Source organism: Hyperolius riggenbachi, chromosome 12 (genome assembly GCF_040937935.1).
Source record: "Hyperolius riggenbachi isolate aHypRig1 chromosome 12, aHypRig1.pri, whole genome shotgun sequence".
Lineage (NCBI taxonomy): Eukaryota > Metazoa > Chordata > Amphibia > Anura > Hyperoliidae > Hyperolius > Hyperolius riggenbachi.
The window spans coordinates 168,907,634-168,932,227 of record NC_090657.1 but is presented as its reverse complement, the minus strand read 5'-3'; the positions used below and the strand labels follow the sequence as shown (position 1 = coordinate 168,932,227).

The 24,594-nt window shown below is 47.0% G+C and overlaps 1 protein-coding gene across 2 annotated transcripts in view; it reads left to right on the top strand.

Annotated features, from left to right (window-relative positions):
* The window catches only part of PHACTR3 (phosphatase and actin regulator 3), a 199,290-nt gene that overhangs the window by 111,574 nt on the left and 63,122 nt on the right, over positions 1-24,594 (top strand). Inside the window, exon 8 of one of the 2 annotated variants that reach the window (XM_068264248.1) lies at positions 5,978-6,134. The exons of the other annotated variant lie outside the window; for it this stretch is intronic. Within the exon in view, the coding sequence (XP_068120349.1) occupies positions 5,978-6,032 (55 nt within the window). The 3' untranslated portion in view covers positions 6,033-6,134. Of the gene's footprint in view, positions 1-5,977; positions 6,135-24,594 lie in introns of those variants that run through there. 2 annotated transcript variants of the gene reach the window in all.

Sequence of the window (24,594 nt, the reverse complement as noted above, 5' to 3'; positions counted from 1 at the left end):
TTACATTAGCTTCTGTGATAAACGTGCATGTTTTCACACATAGGCGTGCAGAAAACGCATACAGAAAACCAATGGACGTGTGGGCTCCCAGCTTATTACACTAACTCTGGCCACCTCTGATGGAGCAGAACTGGCTTTGCAGACTTCTCCAGCATCATTACAGTGCAGAGCACTTGAAGAGGCGTAGAGAGGTTGGGGGCAGGAGTAGAGCAGTGCTGTACACAAGACCCTGCTGCACCCTGAAAAGGGACTGTCTACAAATCTTTGTCTGCAAAACTTTGTATGATTCCTTATCAGTGGCTGAGCAAATGCAGTCATTCGAACAATTGTGCAGAAGGCAGTTTTTTCTCTCTCCATGCTCTTAGTTGTCAGTCTCTCAGGACAGGGAAAAGAAACTTCTCCCCCCACAGGGCCCCCTGCTGCTTCTGGGCCCCCCTGCAGCTGCATCCTTTGCATGGTCTATTGCTTCGCCCCTGAGGACAGCCTTGTCAAAGAAAACACGGTCAATGAAAAAAACAGTCCAATCGCTGCTGCAGCTCCTGCAAGTCTGAAAGGAAGTTGTGAAGTTGGATTCAGTTAGTATGATCACCTCGGTTGCATTCTGTATCAAACATCTATTCACAGTAGTCCAAGATACTATGACAGGAGTTAAACCAATCAAATATGACGTTTGTGAGATAGCGGGAAGGGTTGAATCACTAGAAAAAGTCATTTTCAAACTGGGTACACTTGCCAATGCACCCACCAACACTCCTAAATACTGCAATATGCAACTACAAGATTCAATGTCCAAACTAGATGACTTGATGCAGATGGAACAACATTGCATCAGAGATCCCCATCCTAGAGCTAACACCCTTGGCAGGAAATCCTGTTTAGAGAAATTTGGGGGCAATCAGCCAGGATAGAAATAGACTGAGTCCATTGAGTGGGTAAACCAGGAATACAGGCTAAAGGGTATACACAAGATGCTTTGTGCAGGGCTCATTTCTTTGAGCCAAAGAAGAAATAATGGCCTAGGCTGGATGTCAGAGGTCAGTGAAGTTCAGAGACTTTCCAACTGAACTATTTCAGGATGTATCCTTTCATACGATAAAGAAAAGAGGAGCCCTAAGCCAAATCTGGATACTCCGAAACAGAAAGGGATCCCCTATAGATGGGGCCATCCACTCTCCTTGATTGTGAAGTTAAATGGCCAAACTTCTACCCTCAGATTTTGATCATCAACTATTTCTACACATTTAATTTACCAGATAGTGTAATGGTTAAGGGCTCTGTCTCTGACACAGGAGACCTGAGTTTCGAATCTCAGCTCTTCCTGTTAAGTAAGCCAGCACCTATTCGGTGAGGAGGCCTTGGGCAAGACTCCCTAATGCTGCTACTGCCTTGTAGAGCACGTCCTAGTAGCCGCAGCTGTGGCGCTTTGAGTCCACAAGGAGAAAAGCGTGAAATGTTTTGTGTCTTGTTTACCTGCAATGAATATTGAGGAATGGGAGTACAAAGTAGCTTGATTGCCCCCAAACGAGCTTGAGGAAGCTCAGTGGAACTGAGCAGGTTTTCCATTTAAATGTCCATTATATGTTACTACTCTTTTTGCTTTGTCCCCATAGCTGTTGTCACTCTCCTCTGGCTTGGGAGGAGCAAGGAGGGGGATTTGGCTGCTTTCGCCTTTCTCTGTATGTCCCCTGATTAGAACCCACTAACAGGACAGAAGTGTATAGAGTGTCCCAGGCAGGGCCGGTTTAAGCAACAATGGGGCCCCAGGGCAAAATAAACCTGGGGGGCACCCCCAACATATACCCCGGAACAAAAATCGGCATTAAGAGACCTTTTTTGCAGCTGGTATAGTCAGGGTGTGAAGCCCCAATCGGTCGGAGCTCCACATTCTGGCTACTCCAGCCTGCATGGGGGACAAGGGGTTAAAAAGTTTCAGGAGGGGGGCCCCACCATTTTTTTTTTAAATTCTCACACTCTAAACATAAAAAAAAAAAATTGGGAAAATAAGAAAAAATGCCGGGGATCTTCATACAGCCATATTGCGGCTGTATAGCGATCCCTGGCCAAAGCGCTGTGGCTGCGTATAGACCCCCTGGAAACCCCGTCAGGAAATTTATTGCGCTTTCGTTTGATGCATGTAAAATTACACTACCGTTAGGTTTGCTACTAAAAGTTATATTTACCGCATTTAAAAGTATACTTTTTTCCTTCAAAACTTTAAAATCGATTTTCTTAAAAACTATAAGGTCTTTTTGAAAAAAAAAATTTCCTCTTATTCCTAGTGATCTCCTTAACATACCCTGCAAATTTAGGGTTTCTAGCATTTAAGGTGTATTTGCTATTAACCATTAAAGTCGGCAGGTTTTTAAATGTGTTTTTTTTTCCTTTGAAACTTTAAAATCGATTTTCTCAAAAACTATAAGGCCGATTTTGAAATTTTTTTTTTCCTCTTGTAGCCACTGGGGGCCCCTACAAGCTCTGGGGCCCTAGGGCAGCTGCCTCCTTTGCCTTAATGGTAGCGCCGGCCCTGGTCCCAGGACACAGGTTGGCAAGTTAGGGTTCTTACCCTCCGCACCAGCCATCAATGAGAGCAGCCATCTCAACTGTCAATGTGGGCAATTCTGTGTGCTTGAATGTGTCTGTTTACCTTCTTCCTGTAATAGAGCAATGTTCTCTAAGGACTTGTTCACACCTAGGGCATTTTGTGGGGTATTTTTTTGAGCGTTGGCGACTTTGAGAAGCGCCCTAAAATACCTTTTGCAATGAATCCTTATGGGATAGTTCATATCAGCACATTTTGTCTGCTTTCCGTTCACAAAAGCGCTGCATGTACCATTTTTAGGGCGATTTTGCTACAATGGAAGGTATAGGAGAAGCCAAAACGCTCACAAATCGCTTTGTGCGGTGATTGCGTTTGCGATTTTAAGAATAAATACATTGTATTGATTCTTTTCCGGGTCAAAGAGTTCACTTCCTGACTTGTGTCAGGGAGTGAATTAAAAATCGTTCTGTAAAAGCGCTTTAGAAAACCACAGCCCGCAGTGGGGCGCCGGGAGGCGCTAAGGGCCCTTTTCCACTAGCGGTGTTTGCGATGCTGAATCGCAAAATCACAAACCGCTAGTGATTTTTTTAAATCGCTACGGTTTGCTAAATAACATAGGAATCGCGGTAGGTTATTTCCACTACAGCGATTCGTTTTTGCCTCAAACGCGATCGCGCTGCGGAGCGATATTTGCCGCGATTTTGCTATGCACACTACAGCATAGCAAAATCGTGAACGCAATCACCGGAACTTTCCTGCATTTTGCGATTCAGCGATCGCTAGCGTTCAGCGTGAACGCTAGCGATTGCTAGTGGAAAAGGGCTCTTAGTCCCAAAATAGTTTGATATTAAAAATTCCTTTTTTGATGAGTGTTAACAGGTTAAATCTGAGGAATTCCGACTACTTTGTCAAATGTTTATGTACTTAATGTGGACCAAATTAGATTTATTTTTAATTTTCTCAACCTAGTTTCCAAACATGGGAGAGGTGAGATTGTAATGTATGGAGATTTTAACCTCGCTCCAAATCGAACACTGCCATTCCAGCGCAGGAGACTTGGGCGCAGCAGGGAGTAACTTTAGCGCTGTCAGAAGACTGAGCTGAAGTTACTTATAAAACACTATACTTCAGCCTCCAGCAATTGCTGGAAGCCAAATTATTTCATTCCCCACCATCCATGGCGGCCTGGAGAGGGAATAGTAATTAACGTTGATGGCAATTTGGGCAGAAGCAGGTTTAGCTATAGAGGCTGTATCCTGCGCCCAAGTCTCCTGTGCCGATTCCTCTCATATGCCTCCAAATCCCCATATAGAGAACGCCTTGTTCACTTTATAGGCTTTTTTTTTTAATTTTAAGCGCCAGCGTTTTTTGAAAATCGCCCTGAAAGCGCTTGTGCAATGATTCTCTATGATAAAGCTCGTATCAGAGCAGTTCGTTTGCGATCCGCTTTGAAAAGCGCTGCATGGACCATTTTTTAGACGATTTGCCTCAATGGAAGTTATAGGAAAAACGCAAAACGCTCACAAAATCGCTTTGGCAAGCGATTGCGTGAGTGGTTTAAAAGAAAAAAATACATTGTATATATTCCCAAAAAAATTCTGGATCAAAAGACGGAAGTGCTCTGGAAAAGCGCTTACTTTTCGCCAGATAACGCTTTAAAAAAAAGCGGAAAAAAAGCCCCTGCGGGCAGACACGCGAGCCAAACGCAATGCAAAGGCCTGATAGTAGATACTCCAAAAAAGAAAAATAAAGTTTATCCAAGTTCTTTATAGAGTACATTAATAAATCTATGCTTTTTGAAAACCAACAGTTTCATGTCTGCCTCATGGAGGTAAGTCCACCACTGCCTCCTCAGCAATTTTAACGTTTTTAGCATATTTTATCCTGTTGGCGCCTCTGTTCACTTTCTGTGATACTTGTGTCCACCCCTGGTGGAGGGGTGATATATACCCCCTTCTTTCCAATCTACAGAGAGCGACTTCTTAATCCTGAGTGGGGACAGGTCTGAATCTCCCCACCAGTGTTGCCAACTCATCCCTTTAGTTACTGACACATCTAAGTTATACATGTTCTGGGGCTACTTACACATAATCAGTCTACCTAGCCACAAAACTTGTAAAATTCCTTCAGTAATTAAAGGGATAAGTTGGCAACACTGCTCCCCACTTGCATTTACAGTAGTTGCCTATTATGTAACCCTGGTTTGTGAGTACCAATTTACTTACTTATACTATCCATCAAATCCAATACATACTACACTATATTGGGCTCTCGGTGTTTCTCTTTTTTGGATAAACTGAGAACTGCCTTGCATGCTCTCAAGCTTGTTGATAGTACAACTCCAGACGCACCTTCCCCCCATCCCCCCCCCCCCCCCCCCCCCCAAGAGCCCATAAGACGTATTCACGATTAAACTGTTACCTTCTACCACAGCGCCAATTAACAATGTGAAGGATTTTGAAAATGGTAGATTCTCTTTTTCGGTTTAAGCCCGTCATGGCAACAGTGGAGTGGGGATCATCAGACCCTTTTAGCAGAACCTGGAGATTTGAAGTTAATGGATTGTTTGGACCCCATCAGATGCTTGGTTCCTTCCCTGGCAATACTCTGGCTGACCTTCTCTGTAGAGGACTTCAGGTGCTTGTTTGCTTTCTGCCGTAGGTTTGTCTTCAGTGAGCGACATGCATGTTTATAATTGGGTGGCTGGAAAATATTACACTTGGCCAAATGTAATTCTTGAGTTGTGTTGGCAGAGTGTTCTGGATCATGGTCTATCTGTAGCGTGAAACCCCATGTTATGAATTCTGCAGGATTTGTCTGATTTGGCTGAAACTTAGCAGATCTATGGCCCTACGCACTCCAGCATCCACCCCGCTGGCGCTGCTTCTGTCAGCAGTCATATTGTCAATAAATACTAGTGACCCAGTTCCATTGGCAGTCATACATACCATCGCACGTTTCACATATGATGTGGCAAGCTTCACTTCCTGAGTCATTCCTTTCCTGCTGCACAGTCTTCTCTTCCCTTCATTCTGGTATATTCTGGAAATTAGTTTAATCTGTCTTAAGATTGTTCGAGTACTCGGCATGCATTTTTACATGTCTGGCTAAGTCTGACCTGACCTACCTATTGATGAGGATTTTGGGGTTTGTTGTACCTCATCCTCAACCCTCTTGTGTTTACTTTCATAAAGTCTCTTGATTGTAGATTGTGGCAATGGTTCTCCTATCCACAGGATGGTGTCTTGGCCTGGCTGGTTGCTGGCAAAGGTTTTTCTTACCAAGGTCAGGATTCTGCGGTCGTCCAGGACTCTGGTCATCAAGACGTTTTAGTGTTGAGTTCATTAGTGTATTCCCTTGTTTTAATAATTTTACAGATTGTTTCTGATAATGATTCTGCTGTATGTATCTGATCTGTTTTTTGTTTCGTTTTCTTAGCCTAATGATGGCCTGTTTGCAATGTCAGCTCCTTGGGCCTCATCTGAAGAGTTAAAAGCAAAAGCGTCAAAATCCAAACTTTGGAATCAACTGCGCACCTTTTATTTTCCTTTATCGGTGAAATCTGTGTGAAGACCCACCAACCCAATGAACATACACATTCTTTCACAATGCAGCTACTGGTGGAAGCATTTTTATATCCTCTGGCAGCTGGATCTGAGGGAGGAAATAAATCTACTATTGCTGGTCACAATCTGGAGGTAGCCTTCTTCCTTTGTATATAATATAGTAGGACATTATAGAGGAACGGTAACCAAGGATTGATCTTCATCCCAATCAGTAGCTGATACCGCCTTTCTCTTGATAAATATTTACCTTTTCTCGAATAGATAATCAGGGTGATCTGTATGACTGATATTGTGGGAAATAACAGATGTTTACAACTGCCAAGCAACCAGTATCTCCCTCTGTGCATATGTATCTCTCTATCTATCCATCTATCTTATATAACTTGTAGCCTATCCCCTTGTTAGGGGGTGTGGTTATAGATGGCAGTTGGTGCTATCTAGTTTATTTTCATGTGTGCCAGTAGTAAAGATGATGACCTGCAGGCTGATTGTGGATCAAGCAATATAAACAAATAACATGGCAAATATCAATCAATTCTTGATCTCTTCTATCTTTTAACATCTCACTTTGCAATTTACTGTATTTATTTTTTCCCCCTTTTTGTTCAAGTTCCTCTTTAAACTTATAAGACCACCCTCTCCATGACCGCAGTTTAAAGGGAGTTGTGTAAAACTCAGCTGTCAGTAAAGTATTACCTACAGTAAGTCCTGGAAAGAGACCCTGTTTTACCTTTGCTCTAGTTCTGAACACATCAGTGCAGCTGTCTTCTCCTCCTCTGATCCGTTTATTGTCCTGTTGTTTTCTCCGCTCCTCGATTTCCTGCAAATCTTTCACCTCTGGAAAGCACGCCAGCTATTCAGCATGAAAACAATACATACAAATGTTCATTTCACAGCCTCTTTATTCTGTCTCCATTTAATGCCTTTTGTAGAGCGCTAATGTTTGCAGCTTCTGAATGACACATTCCCACCGATCATTACCCGGCCTCAGGTGGGGGTGTTTGTGTCTGGCTTTTGTTTCTGCCTGTGAATATGTATTTCTTGTTTATTGCGTGCTGTGGCGGTGGATTGACAGATTGGGTACAGAGCGTCCTGTGAGCCAGATGCTGAGTCTGCTGACAAAGCGGTAAGATAGCTTACTGCATGCCAGGATATACCTATCACTCGCCAATACCTGTCACTCGCCAATACCTATCACTCGCCAATACCTATCACTCGCCAATACCTATCACTCGCCAATGCCTATCACTCGCCAACGCCTATCACTCGCCAACGCCTATCACTCGCCAACGCCTATCACTCGCCAACGCCTATCACTCGCCAACGCCTATCACTCGCCAACGCCTATCACTCGCCAACGCCTATCACTCGCCAACACCTATCACTCGCCAACACCTATCACTCGCCAACACCTATCACTCGCCAACACCTATCACTCGCCAACACCTATCACTCGCCAACACCTATCACTCGCCAATACTTATCACTCGCCTACAGTATATCTGTCACTCGCCTATGCCTGTCACTCGCCTATGCCTGTCACTCGCCTATGCCTGTCACTCGCCTATGCCTGTCACTCGCCTATGCCAGTCACTCGCCTATGCCCGTCACTCGCCTATGCCCGTCACTCGCCTATGCCCGTCACTCGCCTATGCCCGTCACTCGCCTATGCCCGTCACTCGCCTATGCCCGTCACTCGCCTATGCCCGTCACTCGCCTATGCCCGTCACTCGCCTATGCCCGTCACTCGCCTATGCCCGTCACTCGCCTATGCCCGTCACTCGCCTATGCCCGTCACTCGCCTATGCCCGTCACTCGCCTATGCCCGTCACTCGCCTATGCCCGTCACTCGCCTATGCCCGTCACTCGCCTATGCCCGTCACTCGCCTATGCCCGTCACTCGCCTATGCCTGTCACTCGCCTATGCCTGTCACTCGCCTATGCCTGTCACTCGCCTATGCTCATCACTCGCCTATGCTCATCACTCGCCTATGCTCATCACTCCCCTATATCTGTCACTCGCCAATACCTATCACTCGCCAATACCTATCACTCGCCAACACCTATCACTCGCCAACACCTATCACTCGCCAACACCTATCACTCGCCAACACCTATCACTCGCCAACACCTATCACTCGCCAACACCTATCACTCGCCAACACCTATCACTCGCCAACACCTATCACTCGCCAACACCTATCACTCGCCAACACCTATCACTCGCCAATACCTATCACTCGCCAATACCTATCACTCGCCAATACCTATCACTCACTTATATCTGTCACTCGCCTATACCCATCATTCACCTAAACCCATCAATCAGCTATACCTATCACTTGCTTATACCCATCACTCACCTATGTCTTTCACTCGCCTGTACCCATCACTTACCTATGCTCAGAGCCGGGACAAGGTCCTCCAGCACCCAAGGCTGAGACACCAAAGTGCGCCCCCCATCCCTCCCACCCCAGCCATCACACACTGATTGCTATTAGACTAAGAGGCGCCACAGGGCCCACAACCTCCCCAACACCTTAATATCTAGTTATCTGGCTTGCAGTCACTGCCATGTATCCCCTTTTCTTATTTCTTTCTGCTTCAAACACAATTAGGAATGACAGCTGAATGAATTCTGCGCCCCCTCCTACACTGCGCCCTGAGACTGGAGCCTCTCCAGCCTATGTCTCGGCCCGGCCCTGCCTATGCTCATCACTCAACTATGCCCATCACTCACCTACGCCGCACACTTGTCTATACCCATCACTCACCTATACAGTGGTTTGCAAAAGTATTTGGCCCCCTTGAAGCTTTCCACATTTTGTCATATTACTGCCACAAACCTGTTATTGGAATTCCACGTGAAAGACCAATACAAAGTGGTGTACACGTGAGAAGTGAACGAAAATCATACATGATTCCAAACATTTTTTACAAATAAATAACTACAAAGTGGGGTGTGCGTAATTATTCATCCCCCTGGGGCAATACTTTGTAGAACCGCCTTTTGCTGCAATTACAGCTGCCAGTCTTTTATGGTATGTCTCTACCAGCTTTGCACATCTAGAGACTGAAATCCTGGCCCATTCTTCTTTGCAAAACAGCTCCAGCTCAGTCAGATTAGATGGACAGCGTTTGTGAACAGCAGTTTTCAGATCTTGCCACAGATTCTCGATTGGATTTAGATCTGGACTTTGACTGGGCTATTCTAACACATGGAAATGTTTTGTTTTAAACCATTCCATTGTTGCCCTGGCTTTATGCTTAGGGTTGTTGTCCTGCTGGAAGGTGAACCTCCGCCCCAGTCTCAAGTCTTTTGCAGTCTCCAAGAGGATTTCTTCCAAGATTGCCCTGTATTTGGCTCCATCCATCTTCCCATCAACTCTGACCAGCTTCCTTGTCCCTGCTGAAGAGATGCACCCCCAGAGCATGATGCTGCCACCACCATATTTGACAGTGGGGATGGTGTGTTCAGAGTGATGTGCAGTATTTCAGAAGAAGAGAGTGGGCACGCACATCCAATGCACAAAACAATTTATTCCACCGTTAAAATACAATAGGCTACTGTACCTTTGTGCTGATTGCACTTGGTTAGACGTGTGGTGTGCTTTCCACGACGCGGAAGTGAGTGGCTTTGCCGCTCTTTGCTGGAAGGATGTAGATGCCTTTGGGTCTGCTGTCTGTCCCATTAGCTCGCAGGGCACGGCAGGGGATTCTGATTGGAGGTCAGTCACCTGCAGAATAAATTATAATCAAAGGGTAATCATCTAAATTGTCAATTGATGTCATTATGTATATAAGGGGGAGATCAGATGTACATTTGTTCAGATGTCCTGATGATGCACCACACACTATTGACATGAAACAGCTGTAGACCAATCCCCTACTGACTTGTACTCCTCTCCAGCACAATGGTACTGTAGCCTATTGTATTTTAATGGTGGAATAAAATGTTTTTTGCATTGGATGTGCGTTCCCACTCTCTTCTTCTGAAATATATGCATGGACTATTTACTGGGCTTCAGCACTCCAAATGCTCCATGTCACGGTCCTGTGCACTGACTCTTCTCTCTAATCGAATATAAACCGAGTGATGTGCAGTGTTAGTTTTCCGCCACACATAGCGTTTTGCATTTTGGCCAAAAAGTTCCATTTTGGTCTCATCTGACCAGAGCACCTTCTTCCACATGGTTGCTGTGTCCCCAACATGGCTTGTGGCAAACTGCAAACGGGACTTCTTATGCTTTTCTGTTAACAATGGCTTTCTTCTTGCCACTCTTCCATAAAGGACAACTTTGTGCAGTGCACGAATAATAGTTGTCCTATGGACAGATTCCCCCACCTGAGCTGTAGATCTCTGCAGCTCGTCCAGAGTCACCATGGGCCTTTTGACTGCATTTCTGATCAGCGCTCTCCTTGTTCGGCCTGTGAGTTTAGGTGGACGGCCTTGTCTTGGTAGGTGTACAGTTGTGCCATACTCCTTCTATTTCTGAATCATCGCTTGAACAGTGCTCCGTGGGATGTTCAAGTCTTTGGAAATCTTTTTGTAGCCTAAGCCTGCAGTAAATTTCTCAATAACTTTATCCCTGACCTGTCTGGTGTGTTCTTTGGACTTCATGGTGGTGTTGCTCCCAATATTCTCTTAGGCAACCTCTGAGGCCGTGTCAGAGCAGCTGTATTTGTACTGACATTAGATTACACACAGGCGCACTCTATTTAGTCATTAGCACTCATCAGGCAATGTCTATGGGCCACTGACTGCACTTAGACCAAAGGGGGCTGAATAATTACGCACACCCCACTTTGCAGTTTTTTTTTTTTTTTTAAATGTTTGGAATCCTGTATTATTTTTGTTCCACTTCTCACGTGTACATACTTTGTATTGGTCTTTCATGTGGAATCCCAATAAAATTGATACATGTTTGTGGCAGTAATATGACAAAACATGAAAAACTTCAAGGGGGCCGAATACTTTTGCAAACCACTGTATCCATCACTCACCTATACCAGTCACTCAACTATACCCATCACTCACCTATACTCCTCCCTCGCTTATACCATTCACTCGCCTTTGCCCATCACTGGCCTGTACCCATCACTCGCCTGTACCCATCACTTGCCTATACCTGTGCTCTTCCTATTACAGGGCGGATCTTCCTACCAATACGTTGATACATAACAATTATATCGCCTGACTTCGGTGTACTGCTTATTGCCCCTGAAAGTGAAACACAACTCCACAACCTGATCTGTAAATCTACAATTTATAGTGCTGCAGTAGTGGCAGTAAGCTAGAGTGACTATACGTCCCGGATTGCCAGGGACGCGTCCCGGATTCGGGGTCCGCTGTCCCAGGCAGCATGAGGTCCTGGGAAACATCCCGCTTTCAGCAGCGGGACGTCCCGGCCTCGGGACTCTGGCCACTCTATCTTCATGAACTGGCAGGGGCGTCTATAGACGCCGTGCCAGTTCATTGCCCGCAGCCCCGCTCCAGCCTCCTCTTCCGGTGTCTGTTCCGACACCGGCAGGCGAGCAGGGCTACGGCAAGATGGCTGCCGAAGCCCTGTACTGGAGACTATTTGTGTCTCCAGTACAGGGCTTCGGGCGCCATCTTGCCGTAGCCCTGCTATTCAACTCAGCGCGGGAGAGAAGATCAAGAGCAAGATGGTCCCGGGAGCAGCGCGCCAGAGGCCGGAGACTTCTGCCAGGTGAGTAAATGCTTTCTTTTCCAGGTGAAATGTTTGCCCGCATTGCGTTTCTTTTCCAGGTGAAATGTTTGCCCGCATTGCGTTTCTTTTCTGGTGAAATGTTTGCCCGCATTGCGTTTCTTTTCTGGTGAAATGTTTGCCCGCATTGTGTTTCTTTTCCAGGTGAAATGTTTGCCCGCATTGCGTTTCTTTTCTGGTGAAATGTTTGCCCGCATTGCGTTTTTTTTTTCCAGGTGAAATGTTTGCCCGCATTGCGTTTCTTTTCTGGTGAAATGTTTGCCCGCATTGCGTTTCTTTTCTGGTGAAATGTTTGCCCGCATTGCGTTTCTTTTCTGGTGAAATGTTTGCCCGCATTGCGTTTTTTTTTCCAGGTAAAATGTTTGCCCGCATTGCGTTTCTTTTCTGGTGAAATGTTTGCCCGCATTGCGTTTCTTTTCTGGTGAAATGTTTGCCCGCATTGCGTTTCTTTTCTGGTGAAATGTTTGCCCGCATTGCGTTTATTTTCTGGTGAAATGTTTGCCCGCATTGCGTTTATTTTCTGGTGAAATGTTTGCTTGCATTGCGTTAATTTTGTACTGACATGTTGCCTGCATTGCGTTTATTTTTTACTGACATGTTTGCCCGCATTGCGTTTATTTTGTACTGACATGTTTGCCCGCATTGCGTTTATTTTGTACTGACATGTTGCCCGCATTGCGTTTATTTTGTACTGACATGTTTGCCCGCATTGCGTTTATTTTGTACTGACATGTTTGCCCGCATTGCATTTATTTTATACTGACATGTTGCCCGCATTGCGTTTATTTTGTGCTGACATGTTGCCCTTTGCGTTTATTTTCTGGTGTCCGGGGTAACTGTTACTGCATTTATTATTTAATGGTCATAGATGGCTATGTTTGCTGCTTTGTGCTTACGGTATACTATTAGCATCACACAGTTTCTGCACACCCATGATGCAAAGTCTCGTTTGTCCACATCATGGCGTAAACACTGCTTTCTTATGCCTCGCTGTTACATCATTATGTTAGCTCCGCCCATACAATGTCATGACCACGCCCATTTTTCACCGCATCCACACACCCCCCGGTCTTCGTCGCTGCGCGCTCCTCAGGCCTCCCCACTTTTCGCCGCGGCGCGCTATGCGCGCCGCTCCCCCTCCCCCCCCCCCCACGCCCCCCCCCTCCCTGTCCCAGGTTGGACCTACAAAAATCTGGTCACTCTAAGTAAGCAGGCAGCAAAGGGGATTGTCTGATACTGGATAAGTGTGCTTTCTGTTTGCCTAAGGTTCTACACCACACTATATAAATACCATAAACTCTGTATTAATGTTGACCCCCCCTGGCGGTGCATTTCTGTCTGGATTGGGCCTACACTACATTTTTTTCAAGAATTTTAGGCCTACAATTCTTAAGTCATAACTCACATAAATATGTCAAATATAAAGGTCTTGTAGACAGCCTGCGTATAATCAAGGAATAGAACACAACATTGTTGAAGTAAATACATTTATGAATAAACTGAAAAAAAATAGTGAAACTATACAAATAAGTCACTAGACTATACAGTATGTACATACATGCCTAATACACCTCCTGCATGTGGTATATTTTGAAACTGGGAATGGCACAGAGGGCAACCTCACAATTGGAACAGTAGAAGCGTGATTGCTTTTGGACTTTTTTCCCTTTGCTATCAGTCTTAGGCCGCAGGCAGAGAGTAGTCAAAACCCAGGCAAAGGTCGGTCCAGGCGGCAGGCACAGAGTAGTCAAAATCCAGGCAAAAATCGGTAACAGTAAGGCATATCCGCAGAAGCAGTTGGGAACCAAATGGCTATATTACTTACCTTAGCAGTATGGACGAGCTCAGCTCGCCCATTACCGCCGCGGTGGATATCTCAGCCCCTAGTGGGTCTTTTTTTTCCCCTTTTTTTTTTTTAAACACTTTGCTAGCTGCGTGTTTGATTCGATCACCGCCGATCCGCCACTACGCGCCGCGAAAGAGGCCCCCCAGCGCAGCCTGGCCAATTACCACCAGGCTGCGCTATGGGGTGGATCGGGACTCCCCCTGACGTCATGACGTCGATTACATCATTCCGATCGTCGCCATGGCGACAAGGGAAGCCTTAACAGGAAATCCAGTTCAGATTGGGATTTCCTGTTGGGTATGATCGCCGGCGGCGATCGGAGGGGTTGGCGGGATGGTGCAGGGAGGGGGGAAACATGTAGCTAGCGCTAGGCTAGCTACATGATAAAAAAAAAAAAAGGTGAAAAAAACCCACCCGCGGCCGAACGCCGCAAAAAAAATAGAACGCCAGGGTGGTTAAGATCCTGTGCTTTCAAATGAGCTTATCTGCCATCTTTGCCATGGCAGTCATGTGACACAGGAGAGAGATTAAATTACAACTTGTGAATAGAGACAAATGAGGAGGAATTAGACCGGCTAAACTCTCTAAATACATACAGGCTGCATTTCTTTGTTTGGACCTGATCACTTGCACAGGACAGAAGGAAGAGGGTGAATTAGACAGGCTAAACTCCTTACATGCATACAGGCTGCATTTCTTTGTTTCCTTCTGTCCTGTGCCCTGCAAGAGATCGGGTCCACTTTACATTTTTCCGCCACCCCCTATGATGTCACACCGTCCGCGTAATGCTGTACACGCTCCGCTGCTATGATTGGCCGTCGGGTGATCCGGAAGAACAACAGGGGACAATGGGGGCGTACGAGAGGTATCAGCACAGGCGGCTTGGGCGCAGGATACAGCTGGTATATGGCTGATCCTGCTGTTGCACAAGTTTCTGGCCATCTTAACCACTTCCCGACCGCCTAACGCACAGGGGCGGCCGGGAAGTGGAGCCCTGAAGGACCGGCTCACCCACAGAGGCGGCGGTCCTTTTAGGGGCATGGGCGGAGCGATCGCGTCATCCGTGACGCGATCCCCCGCCGCGCTTGTCTCCGCTCACCCGCCGCAACATCCCGCCGGCCATACGGAAGCGCCAGCGGGATGTTAACCCCGCGATCGCCGCATACAAAGTGTATAATACACTTTGTAATGTTTACAAAGTGTATTATACAGGCTGCCTCCTGCCCTGGTGGTTCCAATGTCCGAGGGACCACCAGGGCAGGCTGCAGCCACCCTATGTCGCACCCAAGCACACTGATTTCTCCCCCCCCGCCCCAGATCGCCCACAGCACCCATCAGACCCCCCCCCCTGCCCACCCGCCAGACCCCTGTTTACACCCAATTACCCCCCTAATCACCCATCAATCACTCCCTGTCACTATCTGTAAACGCTATTTTTTTTTTATCCCCCCCCCCCTGCCCCCTGCCCCCTCCTGATCACCCCCCCACCCCTCAGATTCTCCTCAGATCCCCTCCCAGACCCCCCCCCCCCCCCCCCGTGTACTGTATGCATCTATCCCCCTGATCACCCGTCAATCACCCATCAATCACCCCCTGTCACTGCCACCCATCAATTGGCCCCTAACCTGCCCCTTGCGGGCAATCTGATCACCCACCCACACCAATGGATCGCCCGCAGATCCGACGTCAGATCACCTCCCAAGTGCAGTGTTTACATCTGTTATCTACCCTAAACACCCACTAATTACCCATCAATCACCCATCAATCACCCCCTATCATCACCTGTCACTGTTACCCATCAGATCAGACCCTAATCTGCCCCTTGCAGGCACCCAATCACCCACCTACACGCTCAGATTGCCCTCAGACCCCCCTTATCAATTCGCCAGTGCAATATTTACATCTGTGCTTCCCTGTAATAACCCACTGATCACCTGTCAATCACCTGTCAATCACCCATCAATCACCCCCTGTCACTGCCACCCATCAATCACCCCCTGTCACTGCCACCCATCAATCAGCCCCTAACCTGCCCCTTGCGGCCAATCTGATCACCCACCCACATCAATAGATCGCCCGCAGATCCGACGTCCGATCACCTCCCAAGTGCAGTGTTTACATCTGTTATCTACCCTAAACACCCACTAATTACCCATCAATCACCCCCTATCACCACCTGTCACTGTTACCCATCAGATCAGACCCTAATCTGCCCCTTGCGGGCACCCAATCACCGCCTACACGCTCAGATTGCCCTCAGACCCCCCTTATCAATTCGCCAGTGCAATATTTACATCTGTGCTTCCCTGTAATAACCCACTGATCACCTGTCAATCACCTGTCAATCACCCATCAATCACCCCCTGGCACTGCCACCCATCAATCACCCCCTGTCACTGCCACCCATCAATCACCCCCTGGCACTGCCACCCATCAATCAGCCCCTAACCTGCCCCTTGCGGGCAATCTGATCACCCACCCACACCAATAGATCGCCCGCAGATCCGACGTCAGATCACCTCTCAAGTGCAATGTTTACATCTGTTATCTACCCTAAACACCCACTAATTACCCATCAATCACCCATCAATCACCCCCTATCACCACCTGTCACTGTTACCCATCAGATCAGACCCTAATCTGCCCCTTGCGGGCACCCAATCACCCGCCTACACGCTCAGATTGCCCTCAGACCCCCCTTATCAATTCGCCAGTGCAATATTTACATCTGTGCTTCCCTGTAATAACCCACTGATCACCTGTCAATCACCTGTCAATCACCCATCAATCACCCCCTGGCACTGCCACCCATCAATCACCCCCTGTCACTGCCACCCATCAATCACCCCCTGGCACTGCCACCCATCAATCAGCCCCTAACCTGCCCCTTGCGGGCAATCTGATCACCCACCCACACCAATAGATCGCCCGCAGATCCGACGTCCGATCACCTCTCAAGTGCAATGTTTACATCTGTTATCTACCCTAAACACCCACTAATTACCCATTAATCACCCATCAATCACCCCCTATCACCACCTGTCACTGTTACCCATCAGATCAGACCCTAATCTGCCCCTTGCGGACACCCAATCACCCGCCTACACGCTCAGATTGCCCTCAGACCCCCCTTATCAATTCGCTAGTGCAATATTTACATCTGTGCTTCCCTGTAATAACCCACTGATCACCTGTCAATCACCTGTCAATCACCCATCAATCACCCCCTGGCACTGCCACCCATCAATCACCCCCTGGCACTGCCACCCATCAATCACCCCCTGTCACTGCCACTCATCAATCAGCCCCTAACCTGCCCCTTGCAGGCAATCTGATCACCCACCCACGCCAATAGTTCGCCCGCAGATCCGACGTCAGATCACCTCCCAAGTGCAGTGTTTATATCTGTTCTCTACCCTAAACACTCACTAATTACCCATCAATCACCCCCTGTCACTGCTACCTATCAGATTAGACCCCTATCTGCCCCTAGGGCACTCAATCACCCGCCCACACCCTCAGAATGCCCTCAGGCCCCAGCCCTGATCACCTCGCCAGTGCATTGCTTGCATCTATTCCCCCCTCTAATCACACCTTGAGACACCCATCAATCACCTCCTGTCACCCCCTAGCACACCTACCCATCAGATCAGGCCCTAATTTGCCCCGTGTGGGCTCCTGATCACTCGGCCAAACCCTCAGATCCCCCTCAGACCCCCTTCCGATCACCTCCCCAGTGCATTGATTGCATCTATTTTCCCCTCTAACCACCCCCTGAGACACCCATCAATCACCTCCTGTCACCCCCCTAGCACTCCTATCCATCAGATCAGGCCCAATACAACCTGTCATCTAAAAGGTCACCCTGCATATGACCGGTTCCACAAAATTTGCCCCCTCATAGACCACCTGTCATCAAAATTTGCAGATGCTTATACCCCTGAACAGTCATTTTGAGACATTTGGTTTACAGACTACTCACGGTTTTGGGCCCGTAAAATGCCAGGGCGGTATAGGAACCCCACAAACTGACCCCATTTTAGAAAAAAAGACACCCCAATGTATTCTGTTAGTTCATAGAAGATTTTATTTTTTGTCAAAAGTTAGCGGAAACTTTTTTTTTCACAAAGTGTCATTTTTCACTAACTTGTGACAAAAAATAAAATCTTCTATGAACTCGCCATACACCTAACGGAATACCTTGGGGTGTCTTCTTTCTAAAATGGGGTCACTTGTGGGGTTCCTATACTGCCCTGGCATTTTAGGGGCCCTAAACCGTGAGGAGTAGTCTAGAAAACAAATGCCTCAAAATGACCTGTGACTAGGACGTTGGGCCCCTTAGCGCACCTAGGCTGCAAAAAAGTGTCAGAAGTAGTCTCTCTGTAAATGGACAATTGTGTGTAAAAAAAAATCAAACAATTGTCATTTACAGAGATATTTCTCCCACCCAGCATGGGTATGTGTAAAAATACACCCCAAAACACATTATACTACTTCTCCTGAGTACGGCGGTACCACATATGTGGCACTTTTTTACACCCTAAGTACGCTAAGGGGCCCAAAGTCCAATGAGTACCTTTAGGATTTCACAGGTCATTTTGCGACATTTGGTTTCAAGACTACTCCTCACGGTTTAGGGCCCCTAAAATGCCAGGGCAGTATAGGAACCCCACAAATGACCCCATTCTAGAAAGAAGACACCCAAACGTATTCCGTTAGGAGTATGGTGAGTTCATAGAAGATTTTATTTTTTGTCACAAGTTAGCGGAAAATGACACTTTGTGAAAAAAAACAATTAAAATCAATTTCCGCTAACTTGTGACAAAAAAATAAAAACTTCTATGAACTCACCATACTCCTAACGGAATACCTTGGGGTGTCTTCTTTCTAAAATGGGGTCATTAGTGGGGTTCCTATACTGCCCTGGCATTTTAGGGGCCCTAAACCGTGAGGAGTAGTCTTGAAACAAAAATGACCTGTGAAATCCTAAAGGTACGCATTGGACTTTGGGCCCCTTAGCGCAGTTAGGCTGCAAAAAAGTGCCAATCATGTGGTATCGCCGTACTCGGGAGAAGTAGTATAATGTGTTTTGGGGTGTATTTTTACACATACCCATGCTGGGTGGGAGAAATACCTCTGTAAATGACAATCTTTTGATTTTTTTACACACAATTGTCCATTTACAGAGTTATTTCTCCCACCCAGCATGGGTATGTGTAAAAATACACCCCAAAACACATTGTACTACTTCTCCCGAGTACGGCGATACCACTTGTGGCACTTTTTTGCACCCTAACTGCGCTAAGGGGCCCAAAGTCCAATGAGTACCTTTAGGATTTCACAGGTCATTTTGAGAAATTTTGTTTCAAGACTACTCCTTACGGTTTAGGGCCCTTAAAATTCCAGGACAGTATAGGAACCCCACAAATGACTCCATTTTAGAAAGAAGACACCCCAAGGTATTCTGTTAGTAGTACGGTGAGTTCATAGAAGATTTTATTTTTTGTCACAAGTTAGCGGAAATTGGATTTTTATTGGTTTTTTTTCACAAAGTGTCATTTTCCGCTAACTTGTGACAAAAAATAAAATCTTCTATGAACTCACCGTACTACTAACGGAATACCTTGGGTTGTCTTCTTTCTAAAATGGGGTCATTTGTGGGGGTTCCTATACTGCCCTGGCATTTTAGGGGCCCTAAACCGTGAGGAGTAGTCTTGAAATGAAATTTCTCAAAATGACGTGTGGAATCCTAAAGGTACTCATTGGACTTTGGGCCCCTTAGCGCAGTTAGGGTGCACAAAAGTGCTACACGTGGTATCGCCGTACTCAGGAGAAGTAGTATAATGTGTTTTGGGGTGTATTTTTACACATACCCATGCTGAGTGGGAGAAAGACCTCTGTAAATGGACAATTGTGTGTAAAAAAAATAAAAAAATTGTCATTTACAAAGATATTTCTTCCACCCAGCATCGGTATGTGTAAAAATACACCCAAAAACACATTATACTACTTCTCCTGAGTACGGCAATACCACATGTGTGGCACTTTTTTGCAGCCTAACTGCGCTAAGGGGCCCAAAGTCCAATGAGCACCTTTAGGCTTTACAGGGGTGCTTACAAATTAGCACCCCCCAAAATGCGAGGACAGTAAACACACCCCACAAATGACCCCATTTTGGAAAGTAGACACTTCAAGGTATTCAGAGAGGGGCATGGTGAGTCCGTGGCAGATTTCATTTTTTTTTTTTGTCGCAAGTTAGAAGAAATGGAAACTTTTTTTTTTTTTTTGTCACAAAGTGTCATTTTCCGCTTACTTGTGACAAAAATTAATACCTTCTATGAACTCACTATGCCTCTCAGTAAATACTTTGGGATGTCTTCTTTCCAAAATGGGGTCATTTGGGGGGTATTTATACTATCCTGGAATTCTAGCCCCTCATGAAACATGACCGGTGGTCAGAAAAGTCATAGATGCTTGAAAATGGGAAAATTCACTTTTTGCACCATAATTTGTAAACGCTATAACTTTTACCCAAACCAATAAATATACACTGAATGGGGGTTTTTTTTAATCAAAAACCTGTTTGTCCACATTTTTCGCGCTGCATGTATACAGAAATTTTACTTTATTTAAAAAATGTCAGCACAGAAAGTTAAAAAAATCATTTTTTTGCCAAAATTCATGTCTTTTTTGATGAATATAATAAAAAGTAAAAATCGCAGGAGCAATCAAATAGCACCAAAAGAAAGCTTTATTAGTGACAAGAAAAGGAGCCAAAATTCATTTAGGTGGTAGGTTGTATGAGCGAGCAATAAACCGTGAAAGCTGCAGTGGTCTGAATGGAAAAAAAGTGGCCGGTCCTTAAGGGGGGTAAAGCCCACGGTCCTCAAGTGGTTAAATACTATTCCCCCTCCAGGCTGCCACGGATGGTGGAGAATGAAATAATTTGGTTTCCAGCAATTGCTGGAAGTCGAATTCTGACGGCGCCAAAGTTACTCCCTGTGCGCTGCTATAGCCGTAATTCTTAATACGGCCTATGGTGGCGCTGACTGCGCCTAAGTCTCCTGCACTGAATTAACAGTGTTCGCAATGGGGATCCCGGTGGCCAGGAGGAGAAGCCTGGAGTCCTGCTGCACAGCGCCAATCGCGCACGGGACTCAGAAGAGCTGGTATTTGCCTACCCCGAGTTACCGCTCCTGACATATTTCTTACCCCGAGCTCAGCTCGGGGTTACCGCTAGGGAGAGTAAAGTACAGTGATTGAAAGTATATTAACACAAAGACAAACTTAGAAAAACTGTAGTGAAAATAATGTACTGTAATGAATAAAATTGTTTATTTTTTTTGTACAATTTTCAGTTATAAATCATTAAGTCAGTGCAGTGGCAAAGCTTTGGGCCCCATTCTATAGCTAATTTAAATGGTGCAGCAAAACCTACCAAGGACAGCCACAGTATTTGTTGAAAGTAGGGGATGGGGAACCGTTTATTAATGATTATCACTTTACAAAGCATCTACAGAAGTGATCTTTACCAGCATAGGACCAATAATACTGTTGAGGGAAGGCCTCTCTGGCCCAAGGGCCTCAGTGCAGTCGCAACCTCTGCATCCCGTATTGCTAATCCTAACACCAGGAGAGTGCGATTGCAGTTTAGAGGGAACCCTAGGAAAGTCGGAACAGTGATTGGAGGACCCCAGGGAGTGGGTGCAGTGTTTACAGGGGTCCCCAGGAGAGTGGGTGCAGTGTTTATAGGGGACCCCAGGAGAGTGGGTGCAGTGTTTATAGGGGACCCCAGGAGAGTGGGTGCAGTGTTTACAGGGGTCCACAGGAGAGTGGGTGCAATGTTTACAGGGGTCCCCAGGAGAGTGGGTGCAGTGTTTACAGGGGTCCCCAGGAGAGTGGGTGCAGTGTTTACAGGGGACCCCAGAAGAGTGGGTGCAGTGTTTATAGGGGACCCCAGGAGAGTGGGTGCAGTGTTTATAGGGGACCTCAGGAGAGTGGGTGCAGATATTAGAGGACCCTAGGAGAGTGTAAGCAGTGTTTACAGGGGTTCCCAGGAGAGTGGGTGCAGTTTACAGGGGTTCCCAGGAGAGTGGGTGCAGTGTTTACAGGGGTCCCCAGGAGAGTGGGTGCAGTGTTTATAGGGGTCCCCAGGAGAGTGGGTGTAGTGTTTACATGGGACCCCAGGAGAGTGGGTAAAGTGTTTACAGTGGTCCCCAGGAGAGTGGGTGCAGTGTTTATAGGGGACCCCAGGAGAGTGGGTGCAGATATTAGAGGACCCTAGGAGAGTGTAAGCAGTGTTTAGCGTGGAGTGTTCAGTTGAGAGCTGCTTGTTAGGAGAGTTTTGCTCAGTGGAGAGCTGCCTGCTTGTTAGGAGAGTTTCGCTCTTCAAAGTGCTGCTTATTAGATGAGATTTGCTCAATGGAGAGCTGCTTATTAGGAGTGTTTTGCTCAGTGGAGCGCTGCATTGGAACATCGTTTATTAGGAGAGGTTTTTTTTTTGCTTAGTGGAGAGCTGCTTATTAGGATAGTTTGCTCCATGTAAAGTTGCTTATTAGGAGAGGTTTGCTCAGTGGAAAGTTGCTTGTTAGGAGAGTTTAAAGAGAATCTGTACTCTGAAATTCTTACAGTAAAAAGCATATGATTCTATTCATTATGTTCTCCTGGGCCCCTCTGTGCTGTTTCTGCCACTCCCTGCTGCAATCCTGGCTTGTAATTGCCAGTTTTAGGCAGTGTTTACAAACAAAAGACATGGCTGCTAAAAGCTTGTGATAGGCTGAGAGGAGCTCTGTCTGTGACTCACACAGAGCCTGCAGGGGGAGTGGAGAGGGTGTGTATAGCTTCTATCCTATCACAGCAGAGCAGCAGATTCCTGCCTGAGTGCCTGAGCACGACAAAGCCGTCAGAGGAAAGATGATTAGATTATATAACAGAGATAATACAGCCACTGTGCAACTAGGAAAGGCTGCAGTAATCCAGACCACATTAGAATAGCTATAGGAACTTATAGGATAGAAGAAATAAGGCTGAAAATTTTGTTACAGAGTCTCTTTAATGTTGAATTTTCGGCTAAAGCACGATTTAAAAATTGTCGATTTTGCTGTGCATGGAGTCCTTGAGCCAGAATTGTGAAGAATCTGCAGACAAAGAGGGGTTTCTAAGAAAAAATAAACCATAATAAACCACAAATAAGTCACGAGTTTATCAGAATTGTTAGCAGCGGTGTTAGCTTTTAGTGTGGTGTTTTTGCACAATGAATAGTGTTTATATAGAGAGAATACTGCTGCTATGTGTTCTGCCAGCAGTTATTGCACTGTGGGACACAGTGGAGATTTGTGTTAAGGTCATACACTGTCACGATTCCTGCATTCTGTAGAGCAGGGGTGCCTAGTCTAAGTCATGGGCAAAATTGTTCACTAAGATTCCACATTAATTGACCAGCCTCAAACCAAGTGAAGTAACTATAGTGACTGTAGTGGTAAGGGGGTGGGGGGGGGGGGGCCTGGGGGTGAAGCGCCTCCTCTCAGCGCACAGGGCCAGCCATGTAGTGCTTGAGCTGGGCGCCGCTATAGAAGCCAGAGAAGGATTAATATGTACTTGGGCCCCTTGTGCTCCTTTTGGTAAGCTGAAGTGGAGAGGGGTTGGAGAAGGTGGCTGTTGGGCCCCAAGCACCTGCCTAGGTTGCCTGGTAGATGATCCTGCACTGATAGCAGCAATGTTATAGTCTGCAGCCTACACATTGGTAATTTGGGGTTCCAGTGATCGCTGGGCCCCAAATTACTTCTAACTCTGAGTTGCTGCGACTCGGGGGAATAGTATTTAACGCCGCTGAGAATTTCAGTGGCAGCAGGGTGAGCCGTCATTTAGCTCACCCTGCGCCAAGCTGACCGGCGGTGTACTGACACGGTAGGTCCTGGCCTGGGGGATACGTCTGCTGAGTAGTGCAGAGGAGACGTTTAATATTTCCCTGCTCCAGCGCTGCATCCGGTCAGCCACACACTCATTGCTGCATACCTCAGGCTCCTAATATGTCACATGATCAGAAGGTAGGGAAGCACAGAGTGTGCAACTGCCAGGTAGAACAGAAAAGACCCAGATGCAGCACTGGAGAAGGTAAATGTTACACTGTTCCACATGCTTACTTCCCTGAGGGGGGATTAGTCCTGCAGGCCCAGAACAGAATTCTCCATCAGGCACCTAGGCAGGTGCTTGGGGCGTAGTGGGTGTCAATGGGGCTCACCTGCCACCATCTTTGACCTCTATTCACTTCAGCGGCCGGGCACCCCTGCTCCGCACACCCTGTAATAGCATTAGCTCTGGGCCAGGGACGCTGCACACGGGACGGCCGGGCACCCCTGCTCCGCACACCCTGTAATGACACAAGCTCTGGGCCAGGGACGCTGCACATAGGACGGCCCGACACCCCTGCTCCGCACACCCTGTAATCACGTTAGCTCTGGGCCAGGGACGCTGCACACGGGACGGCCGGGCACCCCTGCTCCGCACACCTTGTAATAGCATCAGCTCTGGGCCAGGGACGCTTAACACGGGACAGCCGGGCACCCCTGCTCCGCACACCCTGTAATGACACAAGCTCTGGGCCAGGGACGCTGCACATGGGGCAGCCGGGCACCCCTGCTCCGCACACCCTGTAATCACGTTAGCTCTGGGGTCTGGGCCAGGGACGCTTAACACGGGACAGCCGGGCACCCCTGCTCCGCACACCCTGTAATGACACAAGCTCTGGGCCAGGGACGCTGCACATGGGGCAGCCGGGCACCCCTGCTCCGCACACCCTGTAATCACGTTAGCTCTGGGATGCAGGCGGGATGCAGGCGGAGCAGTTCTTGGCTCCGGTGGAATCTGGCACTTGTCAGGCATTTGCTACGCTCTGCATCTTGTTTGATAGATCT